This window comes from Vipera berus, assembly GCF_964194415.1.
Source record: "Vipera berus genome assembly, chromosome: 11".
NCBI classification, from domain to species: Eukaryota; Metazoa; Chordata; class Lepidosauria; order Squamata; family Viperidae; genus Vipera; species Vipera berus.
Window position 1 is genome coordinate 11607531 of NC_138214.1, and position 22553 is coordinate 11630083.

Genomic DNA, 22553 nt, shown 5'->3' on the forward strand with positions numbered 1-22553 from the left:
TGCTTGACAGTGTCTATAATAAATAACAGTTGGCTGGATCAGTATGTCACACAAAGCCAAAATCAAACTCATCTTAAAAGATACAGTAAGGCTGTGTCGTTCTTAAGGTGACCCACTAAACATACTACATTACTGACCTACTGATTTTGTTCTAAATGTAAACACTGTATCATTACTATTGCAAATATTTAAAATCCAGCTAATAATTCCAGATGGCCACCATATTGCGCTTTCCAGCACATTATTTGAAATATTGGGATTTCCAGCTCATTCTGACACGCACTAAAATGATGTAAAAACTTTACTCACGGCTGCCCAATGCCAGCTGTAATGAATCTAGGAAAAAGGAAAACAAAAGGATGTTTATATGGCAAATAGAACAGGTTAATTTTAGCTATGGCTGATTTTCTTGTATTATATGTCTCACTGATGCTACCTAAAGCTGATCAAACTTAATGGCCTTTAAGAATATTCATAAATGCTTTAAACGGTTTTTTAAAAGATGTGTAGCAAATCATTTTATAAAGCAGAGGGAATGGTGGGACAGTGAAAAACTCAAATTAGCAAAAATCTCAGTGGCTACAAAGCTGGAGGTGACAAGACCTGGAATTCATAGTTAACTGTGACCTATAAAGGCAGTTTGAATAAGACAAGAATTAGAAGAACAGGGTATTGACTTACCATGGTGGCCATATCTGCAAATCCATACGAGATACAGAAAAAGATGTTTAAACATCTGGATTTTATATAAAGTACACGGAATTTGACCAGATACTACTGACAGCAGATGAAAAATCGATGAAGAAACTTTATAAATATATGTTAAGTTTAAAGGTGGAAAGAGGAACAAGTTAAAAGAAACAATGATCAACATGGGCAAAGAATTTTGGACGTAACAGAACTGGAATTCGGCACATCTAAAAGACAGTTGTTGAAAGCTGCTTTCAAAGATGGGCCCTCGCATCAACAGCCCTGCGAATGAATAGATAGGATGAGCAACCCATTAGATCAGTGGCATGCATAAAATGGCATGCTATGCTTAAGGACCAGTTTACCTCTCTTTTTTTTAACGCTAAATAATCAGATTTATTCCAAACATTCCTGCCATCTGTTTCTGAGTGGGCAGCAGCTGCCTCTAAAAAAGCAATAGATAACTACCCCTCCCCCCTCTCCCCCCCCCAACACCAGCGTTTTCGATGGCCATAAGACAGACAATTTTGAATGCTGCTGACAAGCGGGATAGATTTTTTTTTTTAAAAAAAAGTATATTGATAAAACGCAATTGCTCGCGATTGCCAACTTTTTAAATTTGGAAAATTATAATGTTTGGAACAATTTAGACTCTGCATAAGAGCAGATGTTTGCATATTTTGGGTCCGTCTACTTTGTAACAAAACCATTTTTTTTCCAATTTGCATGGCACTCCTTGGTATTATTGTGCTTATGTACTGCCAATGCTCTGCCTGCAAATCGCTGTTAATTTTTCACTTTTTCCTTTGGCTGCTTCGTTATGTAATCATACGAATGCGTATTCAAAAAAGGAGGCTCCCTCTTTGGTTTCTAATGAATTGGGCGTAGCATAGCAGCCATCACTCTTATCTTATTCAACAATCTATTATAATGGAGCGTCATGCAGTGTGAATAAAAAAATGGTGACGGTGGCTTCTCTGCTCAGCCCCCCCCCCATCCCCCAGAGTCACTTATAGGGCATTAAAAATTTAATAAATAAAAAAAACAGATATCATTCTAAGTCTGAAGAATTGTTTTTCCAAAGCTGTTATCTGTTGATGAAGATTTTGAAGGCCCTGTGCGGTAAGACATTTGATTCAAGATCAAATACCCGGGAAATAAGTTATTCAACGCCATTAGGGGGGCAATGGGACAGGGTAGGTACTGGTTTTCACTGGTCCTTCCTTCCTTCTCTTAGATATGTGGTATGGGCAGGGCAGGCAGACTCCTGCGAGTCCCTTGGACTGCAAGGCGATCAAACCGGTCAGTCCTAGAGGAGATCAACCCTGATTGCTCTTTAGAAGGCCAGATCCTGAAGCTAAAACTCAAATACTTTGGCCACCTAATGAGAAGGAAGGACTCACTGGAGAAGAGCCTCATGCTGGGAAAGGCTGAGGGCAAGAGAAGAAGGGGACAACAGAGAAGGAGGTGGCTGGATGGAGTCAATGAAGCAGTAGGCGTGAGCTATGGACTCCAGAAGATGGTAGAGGACAGGAAGGCCTGGAGAAAGGTTGTCCATAGGGTCCCGATGGGTTGGACACAACTTCGCAACTAACAACAACATGGGCAGGGTGGGAGAAATTGAGCCAGAAGCTCATAATTTGGTCTCAGGGCTTGATGTTCTCACCCATTTTCTTTGAACGTCTACCTGAAGACATCTACAGGTAGTTCTTAACTTACAACCACAATTGAGCCCAAAATTTCTGTGGTTAAGCGAGACATTTGCTAAGCGCGTTTGGTACCTTTTTACGACTATCACAGTTGTTAAGTGAATCACTGCAGCTGATAAGTTAGTAACTCGGTTGTTAAGTGAATCTGGCTCCCCCATTGTCTTTACTTGTCAGAAAGTCGCAAAAGGGGACCGCGTGACCCCCCCCCCCGGGACATGGGGATGGTCGTAAGTAATGAACCAGTTACCAAGTGTCTGAATTTTGATCACATGATCCTGGGGTTGCTGCCAAGGTTGTAACTGTGAAAAATGGTCATAAGTCACTTTGTTAAGTGAGTTTTGTCTCATTTCACGACTTTCCTTGCCACAGTCGCGAAGTGAATCACTGTAGTTGTTAAGTTAGTAACATGGTTGTTAAGTAAATCTGCCTTCCCCATTGACTTTGCTTGTCAGAAGGTCGCAAAAGGGGATCACGTGATCCTGGGATGCAGCGACCGTCATAAGTATGAGTCAGTTGCCAAGAGTCTGAATTTTGATCACGTGACCAATGGGGCTGCTGCAACGATCATATCAAAAACAGACATCATTCACTTTTTTTCAGTGCCGTTGTAACTTTGAATGATCACTAAATGAGCTGTTGTAAATCGAGGACTACCTGTTAGGCAGAAGCTCTTTCATATTCCACTGCTTGAAAATAGCACAGTATGCCTTGGGTTGAAGATGTAATTTATAAACCCAAGGAACTAATTTGTTCGTTATTCTTTATCCTGCTATTCTTTAGGCAACTGCCTTGTTTCAGGAGGCAAAGCATAAAAATAAAACCCTAACCCTTTGTAGACATAATGATATTTCATACTTGTCTCCATGCTATTCAGTAACTGACTACTATTCTCCTTAATCAATATATTATTGAATAGGGAAGATTGCAAGCATTGCTAATTTATACAACCATAGTAACTTCTTTATTTCGCTTTTGATTAACTGTTGCCTATAAAGTTGGAAAAAAGGCTTTGGTTTAAAGGTTAAACAATGGGCAATATATTTAAAAAGCATCTTTGCATTTGAAAAGGCAGATTAAACTCTAATACAACAACGAGAGTTCAATCTTCTTTTATTTATCAGCTGCCATAACTCAGAGAAAGGCTAAAAAAAATAATAAGGCAGCGGGTGGATTGATATTTGGTTTTGGTTTGAGTTATAAATATGCAATTTCTTCTTGGGGAAGAAAAAGTACTACACACGGAAGTTAAAGATGAGTAAAAACTGAATCTGGCCTGCGTTCAAATATCCACATCTTTCTTGAATGACAGAGCAATGTTTTAAAGATACCGCAGATAGAAGACTGTTTCTAGGATTTCTATGGAATATGGAAATCTTAATATATAAACCTGTTAAAAAGTCTTTCCATAAGCTTCTAATTTCCCATCACTAATCTTCAAAACAAACAATCGGGCATATTTATATCAGTGGGTTAGGACGCTGAGCCTGTCGATCAGAAGGTCGGCAGTTTGGCGGGTTGAATCCCGAGTGCCGCGTAGCAGAGTGAGCGCCTGTTACTCGTCCCAGCTTCTGCCAACCTAGCAGTTCGAAAGCACGACAAAATGCAAGTAGAAAAATAGGGACCGCTACGGTGGGAAGGTAACAGCGTTCCGTGCGCCTTTGGCGTCTAGTCATGCCGGCCACATGACCACGGAGACGTCCTCGGACAAGCGCTGGCTCTTCGGCTTTGAAACGGAGATGAGCACCGGCCCCTAGAGTTGGAAACGACTAGCACACATGTGCGTGGGAACCTTTACCTTTTAATATGTGATTAACTGAACATGAAACATACTTATAAATATATTAAACTGAGTCATCTATGAAATACACAGAGAGCATGGGATTCACTGAAGATTTCACAAATGTGAAGTAGCAAGACTAGGACCCCATAAACAATACAGTACGTACAATTTCAAGCAACAGATTATACAGTAATCATGAAAAACATTGATTCCTTATGAATATTTTTCCAGTGGATTTAAAAATACTGGCTCAGTGCTTGTTCTCAAGTACAAAATATCCCCAAAGAAATCAAAGAGTCCTGCTGTAATCTCCCAAATAAAGAAAAATAGGACGTTGAGAATATCAGGAAACCTTTTTCCTAATGTTCTGTTTTCTGTACAGACAGGAGAAAAATTTTCAAACATTACCTGCACACGTTAATAGCACCTTTTGTTATACAGGGGTATAACAAGGGAAAAAAAATATTTGGAATTTGCTGATCACGAAAAGTAGTTTTCGTCACTTATTTCTTGTGTGATTTAACCTACTATTTAATAGGAAAAAAAGCTCCAGAAGAGTTTAAGAAGCAAACTGCCAGCAAATTTACCTATTTAAAAGAGATAGCATAAAAGGAAGAATATTGGAGAAGGAAGAGAAAAGCAGCCGATGATACACAGTGGATAACAAACATCTCAGTCACTTAAGAAGGCAAAGAGCCACAGATACTAGCTAAGTTTCTATTGGTCCTGCTGTTTTCAGCTCCTCTTCTGCTGAACTTCATCTGCTAGGTATACCATGTGCATGCTCGCCTTCCAGTCTGTGTTGACTCCTGGTGGCTGCCTGGATTAGCTCTTGCAGTTTTCTGGCAAGATTTTGTTAGTGGTTTGTCCTTGTCTGATTCTTAGGGCTGAGAAACGGGAACTGGTTTCATGCCCAAAGTGGGACTAGGACTCACAGTTTCCTGAGTCTACATCAAACTGGATCTCACTAGTCATTAAAAATACTGGAACTTAGACTTACACACATCCTGAATTCAAAATGGATCTATGTCGAACTACCCACAGGAAATGAAATTATTTCAGGTGCAAAAGTGCAGAATAGGAAATATTCTTCTACATGCAATGGAAAGGTTGAAGGCCCAGTATTTGGGGTTTGATGCTTCAACACATCCATTCCTCCCATCTGAAGGAAAAACTAAAAAAAAAAAAAAAGGTCTAGCAAGTTGCAGAAACAGAATTTTAATATCTTTGTTTCCATTTCAGGCCTACGAGCTTGAACTCAACAGCTCTGTCTCTTCTACCAGAATCCTTACAGGCTTCTTCAAATATTGCTGGGATTTAGGATCTCAGGTTTTTATTCATTACAGCTTTGGCTGACAAAGAAGCTCTTACATCACCCATTTGGAAGAGAAAGAGTCTGCAGCTGCTTGCATGATAAAATGGGGAGCTGAGTTAGTACCATTATGATTTTAAAATAAAACATTGTTTTGTTCCTTCAGCGCAATTTTCTTTTTAAATTGCGAGCTTCTGGAAAAGAGAAGAAACAGAATGGAAGCAGTTTTAGGTCTGTGTTGTTGTTTTTTCCCCTGGGGGAAGGAAATAGCTCTATTACCTTGCATATATTCTAGTTATTAGAGTAAAGCTGATGGGGGGGGAGCAAAATGCAGTGTCACAGTAATGGCAGATGGCATTTTAAAAGTGGGGAGAGAAAGTGGATGGGTCAGACTAAAAGAAAAACAAAAACCATTTGTTCCATTTCTGACCTTAGATCATGCCATGGTCCTAATTAGTCCAAAAACAGTACACAATGAACCTGATGGTAAGGAACATGAATGCATTTCTCCCAACAGCTAATGCAGAGGGAGCCACAATTTATTTATTTATTTATTTGAGGATAACTGGCCTGGCATATACTGCCTCTCTTATTTGAGGCTTTCAGTTTTCATGTACATGATTTTTGTATGTCTGGAGGAGGAGGTCATTCTCAGTGTTTATTCCCAGTATTTCAGATAGCTACAGCAGGTTGACGGACGCTGTCATTTTAAGTCATATAATCGAGAGCTTCAGCATTCATATGGGAACAGCAAGCAGCGCTACAGTTTGGCATCTAAAAATGTTACTTGATCAGGGCAGAAAAATAAGAGGCATAGTTTAATCAGAAAAATGCTGCGTGCACACAGAAACAAAACAGATTTCTGAGGGTGATCTGAATTCCAAAGGTGGGAAATTAAAGGTTTACTTGATCCACCATTGTCACCATTCAATCAAGAGGGTTGCGTTCATTTTACATGAACAGAAAACGATTTTAAAGTGAACTGGAAGTGCAGTAATAAAACCTGGAGAAGAAGAAGACCGCAGAGTTTGTAAAAATTAAAAAGGAAAAAGAAAGGCGAGCTGCAATTTTGAAGAGATTGAATCGCACAAGGAACAATGGGACATACGTGCTGTAAGGTACAATCAAGACCTTCATATGGAATGGAATGTTGTAAGATTCATATAAGCGAAGCATGCTAACCTACCAGACAGAGAACAAGAAAACTGTGGTGTAGAATGGAGAAATACAAAACCATGTCCTAATATTACTCCTAGATCAAAGGTTTGAAATAATAGCAGTGTCCGTGCACGGTTTTGTATATCAATACTGAAAGAAAAATGAAATAGTCCATGTACAATTCAATCAGAAATTTAGCACCATCCAAGAAGATCCCAAGACCCCCAAAAGTGCTTTTTTGTAGGCTGCAGTTTGCATACTTCAGGGAAGCAGTCACCAAAACAGTCTATTCTAGAATTTCCATGCAAAAGTATCTCTTGTAAGGATGGGTCAAAAAATGGGGGGTTGGGGGCTTCTTCCATATGCTAAGTCCAGAAAAGACTTGGGGAAGGAGAATACAAACCTCCAAGGAATTATTTAAGTCACAACTAGCCCTTTAAATTATGCCCAGGAACAGCAAGGTGTTCAGTAAAGTTGTGATAAGACCAGTGATATATTCTTCGTATAATTAGCCCGTTTATAGCCTGGTCCCAGCAATGTAGAACAATGGAACTTTCTAATGGAACTTTTTAACTTTTCAAAGGTAGAATCATTTAAGTACAGTTTCACTCGCAGAAATGGATTTTAACATCTGACATTTCTAGAAACAAGTATTTAAGTCGTTACACCAAGCTATATTTCAGCATTGTGCCACAAAAAGCCCTAATAAATCACCTATATAAGAGCAGCCACCCATGTATCAAAAGCGGTTTTTATTTTTGAAAAGGCAACTAGAGTGATTTTTTTTGAGGAAGAAATCTTTTCACTTCCTAACATCCTATTCATCAATATACAACTGATGGAGCTTCCAGGATAAGAAGCAAAACAACTTCTTCCTCAAAAAATCAGCTGCTTTTTCAAAAATAAAAACCACTTTTGATACAGCTATGACCTGGATGACTGAGAATGTTCGTAGATACTCAACCACCCATGTAGATTTGATGGCAGCAGATTTGTGCACTGAAAGAAGATTCGTCATAGTTAAGGTTAAAAATAAGCAAAAGAAAGCTATTTTTTTTATTCTGAAAGTCAGAAAGCAACCTTCAAACTAAAACATGTTTGCAACATCATACTATCCTAATGGGAATTAGGAAGCTGTACCATTTGTTTGAAATCAGCTACCATTGTTTGGAAATCAAGGTTTATGGTTTAGTTTTCAGTAAAACCAGCCAGTTTTGGCATATTCAATTCACTGTTAAATTAGCCATGACTTAGGACTGAGCTGAAAGCTCCTTTTATGCCAAATTTAACTTAGCCTTAAGTCAAAGTGATGAGTGAGTTTCGCTTGATGGATTAAATGCGTATAACATTAAACGTGGCTATAGATTGCTATAAGGATAAAATATTTATCCAGCCCTGAAGTCTTGTTCCTATAAGTGCCTGGCCAAATGCCTAAAGAAAGAAGGATATGAAAACCAAACTGACTCAATAGATAAAAATAATCATTTTTTTTACCAACTGTGTCTTACTTACTTTTCATTTTGGATTTCCAGTGTGATAGAATCATTTTCTTTTTAACGTGTGCAATTAGCACATTTCTATCAGAAAAGTACTTCTATCAGAGCTTCAATTCCCTGTGGTTCCACTGTCTAAAAAATGTTTTGAAGATGGAGTAAAGACAAAAGAGAGAGCTGAATCAAAAGAGAGAGCTTATAAGAGTAATAATAAAATGAATACAGCAGATGGAATGGTGATGTGTGGGCAAGTCTCCTTATTTCTGTAACTCAACTTACTTTGTTTTATAATAAATTGCTATGGAAGATTGGTGGATTTCTTGATGGTTTGAAGACCGTAAATAAAGAAAAAGAAGCATGAGAACTTTTTTGTATACCAAATCACTCAAAAGCTCATTGCTCGATCAGGTTTATCTATTATCATCAAGCAGATACATAAAAATCACCTGAAAAGTAAATCATTATCCCCAATAGGTGACAATTCAAGAAAAAGAGCTTGAGATAAAACCAAAAAGAAGCTTCAAAAGAGGGAGACTTCAGATAATTATATTTAAAAAGTATATTTTATATGTTTTTGATTAACAGTATATAAGCATTAGAGTACATTTACATTTGTATCTTATTTGTATCTTACGTTTATATTTGTTTCTCATGCTATTTGTTATATTACTAATTTACTGCTTTATCATAGAATTTTTTAAAAAGAAAAACTAATATTCTACTAGAAATCTCTACTGATCTGATTAATTAAACATGAAATAATGAATAAATGTGGAACAAATTATACATAAAGGGAAAAATACTGGAGTTGACTCCAGACTTGTGCCAGTCTCCCAATCTTTTGTTTTGAGTCCCACCAGGCTCAAGGTTGACTCAGCCTTCCATCCTTCCGAAGTAGGTAAAATGAGGACCCAGATTGTTGGGGGCAATTAAGCTGACTTTGTAATAATGCCGCTTGGGGTGTGTGTGAAAGCCCTAATAAGCAGGCATATACATAGAATGAAGGCTACTGCTAAGCTTGTAAGCCACCCTGAGTCTTCGGAGAAGGGCGGGATATAAATGGAATTTAAAAAAAAAATAATTTGATTTTGGACACAGTATATGCATTCTTTTACCACCAATTAACTATTCAAGGTTTCAAGGTTGACTCAGCCTTCCATCCTTCCGAGGTAGGTAAAATGAGGACCCAGATTGTTGGGGGCAATAAGCTGACTTTGTAATAATGTCGCTTAGGGGGGGTCCTGAAAGCCCTAATAAGCAGGCATATACATAGAATGAAGGCTATTGCTAAGCATATTGATTTGTGCTTTAGAATTGTAAGCCGCCCTGAGTCTTCGGAGAAGGGCGGGATATAAATAGGATTAAAATAATAATAAAAAAAATTACTTAAGAGTAATTTATTAATATTTCATAGGCTCCATTGGCAATAGATATTTGAAATCATGCAGGGAAGGACAAAGATCAACTTTATTGCAATTTTAATTATGGCGCGCCATCTAGAGGAAATATTCGAGGGATGCAGATTGACAGAGAGATCAATGATATTGAATCTGAAGCACACAACATTTTTCCACGACTTCTAGAGTTCCTCATTTTACAAAACAAGCAAGGATACCTATATTTACAAGGCAGGGTGGTGCTTTTGAAATTCTGGGAGAGGGTTAGGGATCAGCAAAGAACAAATTGACAGAAGAGGTGGCAAAGCTTTTACAACAACAAAAAATTGTTCAATGGTTCAACTCAAGACACATATGCAAGTACTTTATAAAGAAATCTGCTGGATCGTAGTTTTATACACAAAATAAAGGAGTGTGCAAAATATATCACTACCCCCACCCACCCACCCAATAATGCAGGAAAAAAAATCACATCAGGAGTGGCGAGAAAAACCGAAGTGACAGCAATGTAGCATTTACCAGGTTCAAACCAAATAGTGTTATATCCTGTCTTCTACTATTTTTTACCTTTGATTGTCAAGCCGTAACAAATGTTTGATAAAACTGTATCCATAAATATCATGAAAGTTTATATCTTCTTTCCAACCTGTCGTTACCATTTCACTTAGGTATTTTTTAATTTCTGCTCCCTTACAAGGTTTCTCACTGGATTGCAATATGCTTTTATTTTAAAATATTTTTTAAAAAATCAGCTACAGGAAGGAGCTGGTAAACTCTTAAGAGAGGTATCGATAAACACCCAGGTGAGCATAGATTAAACTATGACTGGAGGCTAAAACATATAAGGAACGGTTGCTGGAATTGGGCATGTCTAGCTTAATGAAGTGAAGGACGAGAGGTGACATGATAGCAGTCTTCCAATATCTCAGGAGTTGCCACAAAGAAGAGGGAGTCAACCTCTTCTCCAAAGCTCCAGAAGGCAGGACAAGAAGCAACGGATGGAAACTAACCAAGGAAAGAAGCAACCTAGAACTAAGGAGAAACTTCCTGACAGTTAGAACAATTAACCAGTGGAACAACCTGCCTCCAGAAGTGGTGAATGCTCCAACACTGGATGTTTTTAAGAAGAGACTGGACAGCCGTTTGTCTGAAATGGTGTAGGGTTTCCTGCCTGAGCAGGGGGTTAGACTAGATGACCTCTGTGGTCCCTTCCAACTTCATTATTATAATGATGGATGATTAACGTCAGTCCAATCATCAAGAAGTACACAATACCTCAATCAAGGAATTGCCAAACAAGCTCAGAGCAAACATCCCAATTAAAGAACCACCAAGATCATCCTCACCAATAATGACAGGACAAGCTATAGAATTTAAACTGAGAGCAAACCCCACTCCCTACCATAATGCCACTGATGACGTTACCTAGTTTGGTTAGTGAAATGTCTTCAAGAAGACAACCAAGTTCAGAGAGCACCAAAGGCCTCTCCAAGAGAGGAATCACCAATCTCTATTTTTGTCTACAGGCATTGGATTAGAGACAGTGGGAAAATAAAAGCAAAAGATATCAAAGTTTTATAGCTGACCCTAAATACTGTACGCAGCACACTTTGGGAACGTTAATAATTGCTATTGACCAATAGGAGGCACTACACATCTGGCTATCGGTTTATTGGCACTCATCAGGCACAGAGGTGCAAGCTCCACAAGGATTTGAACTCAAGGCCCTTTGCACTTAGCATAGCTATGAGATTTGTTAAACTACATAAACCCACTCTAAATGGGGAGTTCTTAACACATCTGCTAGGAGGCCCAGTCACATAAAAGGCCCAATAGCTCACTAAATCTAGCCCCTGTAAAAACCTACATTTTGTATCCAGTAGTGATTTACAAGTACATAGTCCTCAACTTATGGCCAAAATTGAGCCCAAAATTTCTGTGGTTCAGTTAAACGGTTGTTAAGTGAATTTTGTCCCATGTGATGACCTTTCTTGCCACAGTTGTTCAGTGAATCAGGCTTCCCTGTTGACTTTGTCAGAAGGTCACAAAGGGTGATCCCATGACCAGGGGATACTGCAATCGTCATAAATATGAGTCAGTTGCCAAGCGTCCAAACTTTGGTCACGTGACCATGGAGATGCTACAACAGTCATAAGGGTGAAATACAGTCATAAATCATATTTTTCAGGGCTATTGTAACTTCAAATAGCCACTAACTGAACTGTTGTAAGTCAAGGACTACCTGTATTCTATAAAATTATTCCTACCCCTAATGTTATATTTGCAAGGAATGCGGTGGCTCAGTGGGTTAGGACGCTGAGCTTGTCGATCAGAAGGTTGGCAGTTTGGCGGGTCGAATCCCGAGTGCCGCGTAGCAGAGTGAGTGCCTGTTACTCATCCCAGCTTCTGCCAACCTAGCAGTTCGAAAGCACGTAAAAATGCAGGTAGAAAAATAGGGACCACTCCGGTGGGAAGGTAACAGCGTTCCGTGCGCCTTTGGCCTCTAGTCATGCTGGCCACATGACCACGGAGACGTCCTCGGACAAGCACTGGCTCTTCGGCTTTGAAATGGAGATGAGCCCCTGGAGTTGGAAACGACTAGCACGCATGTGCGGGGGAACCTTTACCTTTACCTTAATGTTATATTTAAAATACTCATTTAAATTAGGTAATGAAAAAAAAATATTAAAGGAACACACACGTTCAAGAAATTAGGCTTCTTTTAATGTACAGTACTGTGCTGCTTTTTAAGGATATATGTCAGGAGGTAAACAGCTGTTTGAGAAAACTATGTACCATCAGAGAGACGTGCAGCAGAGAGACAGAATTAGCTGGGGGAATACAGTTAATATGGGATGCCAAACCAGGATTTATTTAATGCATTTTGGAAAATAGCCCATGGTATGCTGCTTTGGGAATTTAACTCTTTATTAGGTTAACAAGGCGTGGAGGAAGGCAAGGTTAAGCTACCTAATCAGTTGTAGATGAGGAAGATTAGGAAGGCAGCAAAATAAAATAATTAGTGTGTCAGAGGCTGACTCAGTTCTTCTCCTGGCCACTCCTTAAATACTTCCTTATGAGGGTGGAGAAGTTGCACTGCTTGTTTCTTAACACAACTGAAGGCATAATTTGCGGAAATGATGGTCATTTCAAAAGCAAAGCCATATTCTACATGTGTCAATTAAGCTATCCTTACCACTTCAGTATGGCTTACATGTATACTGACATTTAAACTGCCCCCAAACATATAAACGTTAAAGTCTGTAACTTAAATAATGACCTTGACAGACTCGGTTCCTAAATGACTGCATTTAAGCAGTTTTCTGGGCAGTGTTACGAAAGCAATTTGTCACTGTTTCTTCCAAAAAAAAAAATTCTGCCTAGCCTACAGTCCTAGGATTTCCCGGTTAGTCAAAATGTACCATCCAACTATTAATGGAGGCTGACCTTGTTTAACTTTCAAGATCAGCCAAGGCTGGCTTAGTGCTGCCATCTTCTGAGAGAATAATGACCTTGCTATACATTTTTATTTATTTATTTTATTTTTCCTGTTTCTGAACCACCCAGCTCCCTAAAAGAGGGACTTTTTTGATATTTAATATAATAGGGTTTACTTGAAGGCAATGTTTCTCAACCTTGGCAACTTTAATTTGTGTGGACTTTTAATTCCCAGAATTCCCCAGCCGGCACAGCTCAACATTGCCAAGGTTGAAAAACACTGCCTTAAAATTGCTATTTTCCAAGCGTATCATCTATTTTAGTTTTATCAATTGTTTTAGTTTTTTTAAAAAAAATTCTGAAAGGAACAGCGTGAACGATAGTTTCAACTTTCCCAGCCAACATTTTGGGAAAGAAAACCTTGATCGAAAGAACTTTCACGGAACAACATGGATGCTTCACTGAACTCTACCAAGTCCCCATGGTTTTTGTTTTCAGTTAGTAACCCTAACTGTTGTGATTCAGGGTCAGCCTGTGGGTTCGGCAGTTGGGTCGGACGATTCAGAGGAGGAGGAGGAGGAGGAGGGGTTTGGAGAGCCTGCAGAGGACAGTTCTGAGGCTTCGCAGAGCTCTCAGCCAGGCCCCTCCCATCTGGTTACTACTCAGACCCAGCTGTGTGAGCCTGACAGCGTGGATGAAGATGACCCACAGCTGGCCCTGTTCAAGGACGCCCGACGCAGGAGGCAGTCAATCAGGAGTAAACAGAGGAAGGCAATGGGGCACCTCGGAAAAAGACAGAGAGAAGCCACGCCTTGAAACTGTTCAAAAGGGGAATGTGTGGGAGGGCTGGTTGCTGAAGGCAACCGTTTGAGCAGCTTCTGTTTTAGTGGTTCGTGTTTTGTTTTGCTCAGTTTGCTCTGTTTTGGATCCGTTTTCTGTAAATAAATTTGGCGGGCTTACTTCCAGCCTTTTGCCTTTTGTAAAGGGGTTGTCCCTGACTTTTCTGCAGGGCCGGTAGTAGGCTGGAACAGAACACTAACCCTAACCCCATACAAAATGTCACAAAATTCAAACAATGAATATTCCTCCCCACCCCTCTCTTTCTAAAATAAAAAGATAATTTATCCACAGCAACTACTTCAGGAGTTGAAAGAAAGTAACTGCTGTTTATTTTGCTTATACACATCGACAAAATGTTTCTAATAGTTCAGTCCCGTCAGCCAAAGACTCTATTTTGAAAAGAAATTGCACCTCGTTATGTCATGGCAGATGACCAATGTTCCCTTACTATTTCTCCCCAAAAATATACTTTCTTATTTATTTTAAAGGACTTACACAACTGTCCATCTCGCACATCTGACTCTGGACAATGTACACTATTAAAAACAATAAAAAACATAATAATAATGACCTCCAAAGTCTCTTCTAGTTCTATTCTGATTTATGTAGGAAAAAATAAAAAAGAGAACAGCTGGAAAAAAGATCATAAAGCTACATTCTGAAATTCAACACAGCTGAGCAATGGGTTTCATCCCATATGTGGGACCCAGGCTTCCTTAGAAAGCCACGAGTTCAGGGCCTTATGGAAGCCCAACAAGGATGGAACCAATCTGAATGAACTTTTATTATCAAAGTACAACATGTATACATTGAGATTGGCTGAGCCTCTCCTCGTGCCCCCCCAACTCACAGTGACAACAAACCCACCATCTTGTTACACCATGTCAGCTAATTACACACAACGCACCGGCCCCACAAGTCAATCATACCTAAAGTTATTTCCCGTTCAAGAGCCTGACAGCCCATGGGTAGAAATCGTTCTTCAGCCTGTTGATACGGCTAGCTATACTCCTGTGTCTCCTATCCGATGGTAGGAGAGTAAAGAGGTACCGGCCAGGGTGTGAGTCGTCCCTGAGAATTTTCCTCAATCTTCCAAGGCAGCGAGCCCTGGCGAGGTCATCCAGTGGTGTCCAGGGGACAGCCCATGATGTTTTGTGCTGTGCTCACCACCCTCTGTAATATCTTCCTATCCGCGGCTGTCAGGCTAGCATACAATCTGATCTCTAGAGGGAGAACATTCCAGAAAGTGGAAGCCATGGCAGAAAAGAGACTCCTTCTGGGTCTTGACAGTCACACTCCTTAGCTGACAGAACACAGAGCACACTCATCCTGCCCGAATGGATGGGATGGGTAGATGCGAGCAAGGAGAGATGGCCCTGTAAGCAAGCTAGGTTTTTCTTCTCCTTGGACAAAGGGCTTGCAAACTGTGATGGCATATAACAGAATAGCAGAGTTGAAAGGGACCTTGGAGATCTTCTGAACAAAAACCACTGTCCGATCTCTTCTTCAAAACCTCCAAGCGACAGAGCACCCACAACTTCCGGAGGCAATTAATTGTTCTCACTGTCAGGAGATTTCTCCTGAGTTCTACTTTACTGTAAAGCTACGTTGATAGAATCTTTTTGGTCGGTTCCATTAGATCTAGATTTACAATGTAGGTTTACAATGAAGCAGAATTAGCTGATCTGGTTGTGATTGCTATCTGCTTCTCAACCTGGAGCTATGGGAAAGACCTTGGGACACCAGGACAAGAGGCTGTTGTGACTCAGGGCCAGCCTGTGGGTCCGACAGCCGGCTCCGATGTATCGGATGACTCAGATGTGGGGGAGGAGGGAAACGAACCGGCTGATGATGATTTGGAGGCTTTGCAGAGTCCTCAGCCGGGGACCTCTTCTCAGCTGCGTGAGCCCGAGAGTGCGGAGGAAGATGACCCACAGCTGGCCCTGTTCAAGGACGCCCGACGCAGGAGGCAGTCGAGCAGGAACAAACAAAGAAAGGCTGTGAGACTCCTCGGGAGGAGGCACAGGGAGACCACGCCCTGAGCTCTCTATAAAAGGAGTGTTTGGGGAGGGGCTGGTTGCTGAAAGCAACTTTTCCGCTTGAGAAGACAAGCTCTTGTGTTTTTGTTAACTGCGTAATTAAATCTTGGCAGATGCCTTTTAGCCTTGGAAGCTCTCCAGTCTCTTCTTCTTAAATAGGGGTTTGCCTTTACAAGGCCAGAAGAGGGCTGGTTCAGAACAGAGGCACAGGCAGGGGAATGGTCCGATAAGAGACAGCGTAGCCCACGGCTGGATAATGGGAGGGGCAAGAGGCTCAGAAGAAACTTACCTATTTTCTAAATTTCAATTCCTCTTTGTAATGGTGCGTAGGAATGGCCTTGGAAGACAAAGCAGAGAGATACAGCCAAGGGAATAATCAGATAAGAGATAGCATAGCTGTCATCTCTTACAGTAGCCTAGAGATGGATAACTGACAGGGGAAGAGGCTTAAAAGGGACCCTTCTTAGTTTCTTGGTCTGTAAAGGAGATGTAAGGCGGGGAAGGAGAGAATTGTATTTCAGATTTACAATAAAGTAGAATTGGCTCATGGGGTTGTGATTCCTATCAGGTTTAGGATGGCTGATGCAAGCAATCAGAGTAATGGCCAGAAAGTTACTAACCTTAACACAGAGATTGGCGAGTCTTCCACCTTTTATTACAGGAAGGGCCACAGGAACACAGGAGACTCTACTTGGGTGCCTATCAAAAGCAAAAAAAACCCCCAAAACAATGTCCCAATTATGTATAATTTCACACATAGCAACATCCATTTGGTGTAGCCCCAGGAAAAGTAAACACAAACTTTGTTGATCTCTACTTGGTGGGGGTGGGGGGGTGATAATTCTCCAAAGTATTTGGGCAGCAAAATGGAATGGTTTGCTTCTGCTTTTTTCTGGGACATTTTACAGCTGCTCACACTGGGCAACTGCCTTAGAGATTTTCTAAAGAGTGTGTGTGTATCCAAATACTAGGCAGGTTCCTTGTTCATATAATATTTTGGGGCGTCTGTATAGTAGCACACAAACTTTGAGATGTATACGGAATATATACAGTATACAGAGAGATGCACCTTCACGTATACTTTTTCTGTTATTGTGGGAAAAACAGAAGACAGGTGTATTTGGCACATTCACCACCTTGATTTATATATTTTTATTTTTATAGGCAGGATAATAATAATCTCCCCCTCCCCACTTTTCTGGAGTAGCATAGAACCACCAGTAAATAAATGTAAGATGTGCATATGTGCTCAGAGAAATACAGTAGGTGTATTTTTATTTATTTATTACATTTATATGCAGGGTCCTTCGTGTTCTCTGAGCTTGGTTATTTTCTTACAGATGTTTCATTACTCAAACTAGGTAACATCATCAGTAGTAGAAGGGAGTGGGGTTTGCTCTCTGTGTGTACAAGGGGCAACTAGAATTGCTGATATTGCATATAAGCAGAGAGCAAACCCCTTCTAGTTCTGATGATGTTCCCCAGTTGGTTAATGAAACGTCTACAAGAAAACAACCAAGCTCAGAGAGCATCAGGTCCAGTGGGAGATATCCATAACTATATCTCTATTTCTATGTATGTGTGTATGTGCAACATACTTATCTGTTTGTTCATTCATTTATTATGATGCTCAGAGAGCATCAAGTCCAGTGGGAGATATCCATAACTATATCTCTATCTGTATGTATGTGTGTATGTGCAACATACTTATCTGTTTGTTCATTCATTTATTCATTTACTTACTTACTAGCACTTTCTATGGTGCTGCAGTCCAGTGGGAGATATCCATAACTATATCCCTATCTATATGCATGCGTGTATATACGTGTGTGTGTGTATACACACGTGTGTATATGCACACACACATACATATATTGTGTGTCTGTATGTCTCTCTCTCTCTCTCTCTCTCTCTCTCTCTCTCTGTGTGTGTGTGTGTGTGTGTGTGTGTTTATTTATTTATTTACACGTACGGTATACCGAATACCTCACACTCTGCAGATGGGGCAGCCTAAGACCTGCAGATGGGGCAGCCTAAGACCTGCAGATGGGGCAGCCTAAGGCCTCCTGCGGAGGGCTAAATCGTGAGGGGATTATAATAAACAAATAAAATAAAATTAAAACTCACCCCCCACCCCCAATTATACCACCTAAGGGGGAGGCCCAATGGGGGCGGGTCCTTCCTCCAGCCCCGGCCTACCTCACCGGGCTGTTGTGGGAGGGAGGCCGCCACCCTCGGGCGTCCCTCCCCTTCAGGCCGCGGCAGGGCTGGGCAGGGCAGGGCCGGGCGTCGCTCGGGCGCAGGCCGCGGCCTCTTTCCCCGCCTCTTCCGAGAGCGGCCTGCCCGCCCGTCCGTCAGGCTCGCCCGCCCGCTCGCCCGCCAGGCCGGCTCGTCGCCCCCGCGCGGCCGGAGGCTCCCCGGGGCTGCCGGGTCTCGTCCGCCCCGCCGCTCCCCTCGCCCGGCTTCTCCCTCCCTCGCGACGCCGCCGCTGCCGCCGCTTCCTGCCTTGGCCGGTGGGAGCGCGGCGCCGGGCGGAGGGCCGTCCCGCGGCCGGCGCAGCTCCATGGGGCCGGCGGCGCGGCGGCGGCGGAGGGCGAAGGCGGCCGCCCAGACTCCTCGCCCCGCTCGCCGGCGGCGGCCGTGAGACGGAGAGAGAGAGAGAGAGAGAGAGAGGAGCGCCGCCCGCTTCGAGCCCGCCGACGGGCCTGCGCCTCCGGGCCGGACGGAGGATGGCGGCGGCCCCGACCCAGCTGGAAGCCGGTGAGGAAGGGGGCTGGCTGGGGCCGGGCCGGGGCTGGGGGGTCCTGGGGGGTCTGCCCGGCCTGCTCTGACCGCAGCCTTTCTCCCTGCCTCGTCCGCAGAGCTCTACTACCTGATCGCCCGCTTCCTCCAGTCCGGACCCTGCAAGAAATCGGCCCAGGTGAGGAGGGGTCCGGAGGGGGGGAGGAAAGGGGGGCTGCCAGTTGGGGAGGGGGTCGGGGACGCCCCCTCCTCACCCCTTTGTCTCTCTCTCTCTCTCTCCCCCCTCCGCAGGTGCTGGTGGCCGAGCTGGAGGAGCACCAGGTAAGGGGAGGGGGGTTAAAAATGGGGGAGGGGAAGGTCCCCCACTGTGCCCCCTGCCTCTTTTTAAAGGAGAGGGGGCTGGGGGGGGTCGTCCCGATGTGGGACCCCCTGGCCTAAGGCTAATGGGAGAGCCCCTCGGGAGCCATCCTGCTGCGGGACCCCTGAACTCAAGGCTTTTATTCCTAGTGGGAAGGGTCCCCCCATCCACGGAGCGGACTCCTTTCTCTCTTTTTTTTTCTTTTTTTCTTTTTTCTTCTTTTCACTTTCTCCCTTTATAAAATGTTTGTGCATCTCTCTTTTTCTCTCCCTGTATACAAGATGCACAACGCCTACAAACAGGCACACACATGCGTGAGTTTGAGGCACGCACATGCGTGAGTTTGATAGCTAGACGACTGAGAAAGCGGCTTTTCCAAGCTTTTTGCCTGATGGGTTTGATCCAAAGCATTTGGACCATCTTCCACTTTGTGGATATTTTTTTTCCTAGATTTTCTGGACCGAGACCCTGCTCATTTCTACTATGGGATTTGGGGGGGGGATAGAGAGGGGAGAAAAAAAACACCCCGTTTTTCTTTTCTTTTAATCAGAGTTGGTTGGTTGGGACAGCTTTTGTGTTGGTCCTGGCAGGGCAAAGCCTTAAGCGGGGTTGACAAGGGACCGGCTCCATATGAATAGAAGACCAAATTTGCCAGACACAGGAAGTGCAAATGCAGCCTTTGGGGAGGGTGTGTGTGTGTGTGTGTGTGTGTGTGTGTGTGTGTGTCCCCGTCCAGAAATGGTTCCTAGATGTCTGCTTTGGATAGGGAGTACCCCATTCAGAAGTCAGGCACAGGTGCTCCAGGGCAAACATTCCCATTTCTGAACTACCGTAAGCCAAAATGTGGTTTGGTTTTGATGGTGTGGCATAGGACCCTTCCTTTGTGAGCTGCAGTTCCTAACTTGGCTTGTTGCAGCTTATGGACACTAAACCATAGTTTTAAGAAAGCGCAGCTGCATCCAGTGGGTAAGTGCAACCCTCCCCTGCATATCATGCCTTAATGGGGAGGGGGAACGAGCTGTTTGACCTTCCACTTCACCCAGTATTTCAAGGTGAGCCAACTGTTTCCCCCTCCTCTTTGCTAGTTGATCCCGAGGCGCTTGGATTGGCAGGGAAAGGAACACCGAAGAAGTTTTGAGGATCTGGTGAGTGAGTGAATATTGGCTTTTAAATTTCAGCGTCGTGGGGGCTGGCTTGGGGTGTGGGGAAGCCTCTTCGGGTTGTTGTGGGTTTTTGTTTTTTTTTCACAGTTGCAGTAGAAAATCTGGAAAAAGGAAAAGTGTGGATGTTAGGAGTCACTTGTTGAGTGGCTTGTGGAATTTTTTCTGTGTGATTTTTTTTTTCCCTCCTAAGAAAATCTACCATCCAGAAAGCAGGGGAGGGTTATTTAAGGGCACGTAAAAGAAGTTTCAACCCAGACCAATAGTGCTGCGTCTATTAGATAGGACTTCCTTGTGGGTGATGAGAGGTGCCAGCTGATTGGTTGTACCTTTCAGTACAGGAACCAAGGGAAGGAGGTGTTTTTTCCTCCCTCATCTTTCTGGATTAGTAAGAAAAAATGTTACGCCTTTTCTCCTGTCATGTTACAAAGAAAAAATTATTGAGAGTTGGTGTCATTTAGTCCCTTTAGGGCCCAGATGACAAAATGTAAATGTAAATGAATTTTTAAACGTAACAATTATATTTTGCTTGCAGAGGCGTGGAACATGTATATAATCTTAAATGAAGAAAATCCCTACATTTCCTTGTGAAATAAAAGAGCTGTTACCCCAATTTATACAAAGTGGTAATAGCAAAAAAAAATATGTCTTTGATAGGAAGTTTTCACGGAACTTGTTCATTATAGCTCTTTATTCTGATAAAAGAATAATGCAGAAATGGAGTTCAGAGGCAGCGGTTCCCTGAACGTGGGCCACTAATGCATTGGTGCAAATTAATTTTGCTCGATGCAAAGTATGTGGGATCACCTTTTCAGTTCTGATTTGAAAATCGTTTGCACAGTAGGTGAATACCATATTTGATACGACATAATCAACATACCGAAGTTGTTTATGCTTGCATGTTATGGTTACTTCAGTTCAAATATACCTTCTATTGTAGCTTTTTGATAGTGTGTGTGTCTTCAAGTCAATGTTGATACTTAGAAATTTCCTGGACAAGTCCCTGAAGTTTTCTTGGCAAGGTTTTTCAGAAGTGGGTTCCCAAGGCTGAGAGACAGGGACTGGCCCAAGGTCATCCAGCTGGGTTTGGGCTTAAAGCAGGACTGGAACTCACAGCCTCCCAATTTCTAGCCTGACACCTTGAACACTACACCATACTGACCTTCCCTTTGTTTTTTGTTTTTTGGGAACTATGAATGGTTATTTCAGTATATCTGGTACTTTTATATAAATTGGGAACACCTGAGAGTAAGAGAAAGTATTAGTAGCAAATTTTTCTAAATACTATTGGCACATTGCCTGCCTCCGTTGATTCCATAGCGTTGGCTTGTTTACAACACTTGTAAGGAACTAGTTCAAAAAACAGAATTTTTGTATTTTGAGTGCAGGCATTTATAAGTTCAGATCAATGGTAAACCAGCATACTAGAGATCCTCCTGAGGAATGTTTGTGAACTGGGTTAGAGATTTTGCAATTTTCAGTGTTGATTTTCCTTAGCAAAATATTTACATTTATACTCTTTAACTTTCAGTTTTATTGTCATAGGCTAGAAGATATGCCTTCTCTGAAGTAATTTCCTTTATCTCAAAGAGTAAATACAGTGGAGAGCAGAGTGAAATTAGTGACTCAGAATAATCCCAGTTTTACCCTGCAACTGATAATTTCTTAGAAAGCCAGGATCAATTTGCATTCCCCCCCCTAAGTTTTGGGAAGTTTCCAGCATGTTTATGGCAGGGGGGGGGTTTTTGGGTGTTTTTTTGACATTACTGCTGTTTAAACGAGGTGTTACCCCCCCCCCCCCGTTGATAGGGCTCGGAACTTGGGCATCCTCCTGGATTCGCAGCTCACTTTTGAAGACCATATAGGAGCCGTGACCAGGGGGGCTTTTGCCCAGGTTCGCCAGTTGCGACCCTACCTGGACCGAGATGCCCTACGCACAGTCACTCATGCGCTCATGACTACTTAGACTACTGCAACGCTCTCTACATGGGGCTGCCCTTGAGGACCACCCGGAGGCTTCAGCTGGTGCAGAATGCAGCCGTGCGAGTCGTGATGGGGGTCTCCCGATACTCCCATGTAACACCTCTACTCCGCGAGCTGCATTGGCTTCCGGTTGCCCTTCGGGTGAGATTCAAGGTGCTGGTGATGACCTATAAAGCCCTAAATGGCGAGGGTCCGGGATATTTGAGGGAACACCTGCTGCCAGCATCAAGCTCCCTTCGTCCAGTGCGCTCCCACAGGGAGGGTCTCCTCAGGGTGCCGCCGGTTAAAGATTGCCGGCGGGTAACATCCAGGGGTAGGGCCTTCTCAGTGGGTGCGCCTGCCCTGTGGAACCAGCTGCCTGCTGAGCTTAGGACTGCCCCCAACCTCCGTTCATTCCGCCGGGACCTGAAGACCTGGCTCTTCAAGCTCTCTGGCCCAGGCTGAGAATTTTTTA

At 42.6% G+C, this 22553-nt stretch overlaps 1 protein-coding gene and 1 long non-coding RNA gene across 3 annotated transcripts in view; one reads left to right on the forward strand and one right to left on the reverse strand.

Annotated features, from left to right (window-relative positions):
* Positions 1-14187: 14187 nt before the first annotated feature.
* On the reverse strand, positions 14188-16194 carry LOC308673019. The gene is made up of 4 exons (XR_014027555.1): positions 16146-16194; positions 15660-15760; positions 14313-14353; positions 14188-14206 (listed from the first exon to the last, which is right to left on the reverse strand). It is a non-coding gene; the product is annotated as an uncharacterized lncRNA (long non-coding RNA).
* Positions 16195-18377: 2183 nt separating this feature from the next.
* Positions 18378-22553, forward strand: part of BRWD3 (bromodomain and WD repeat domain containing 3) — a 48754-nt gene continuing 44578 nt past the window's right edge. The window contains exons 1-4 of one of the 2 annotated variants that reach the window (XR_014027556.1): positions 18378-18616; positions 18718-18776; positions 18890-18919; positions 20042-20101. Coding sequence is in view for 1 of the 2 variants with exons in the window: in XM_081336401.1 (XP_081192527.1) it covers positions 18586-18616; positions 18718-18776; positions 18890-18919; positions 20042-20101 (180 nt within the window). In the remaining variant the exon portion in view is untranslated. The remainder of the gene's footprint in view (positions 18617-18717; positions 18777-18889; positions 18920-20041; positions 20102-22553) is intronic. The other variant, XM_081336401.1, reaches the window with a different exon arrangement.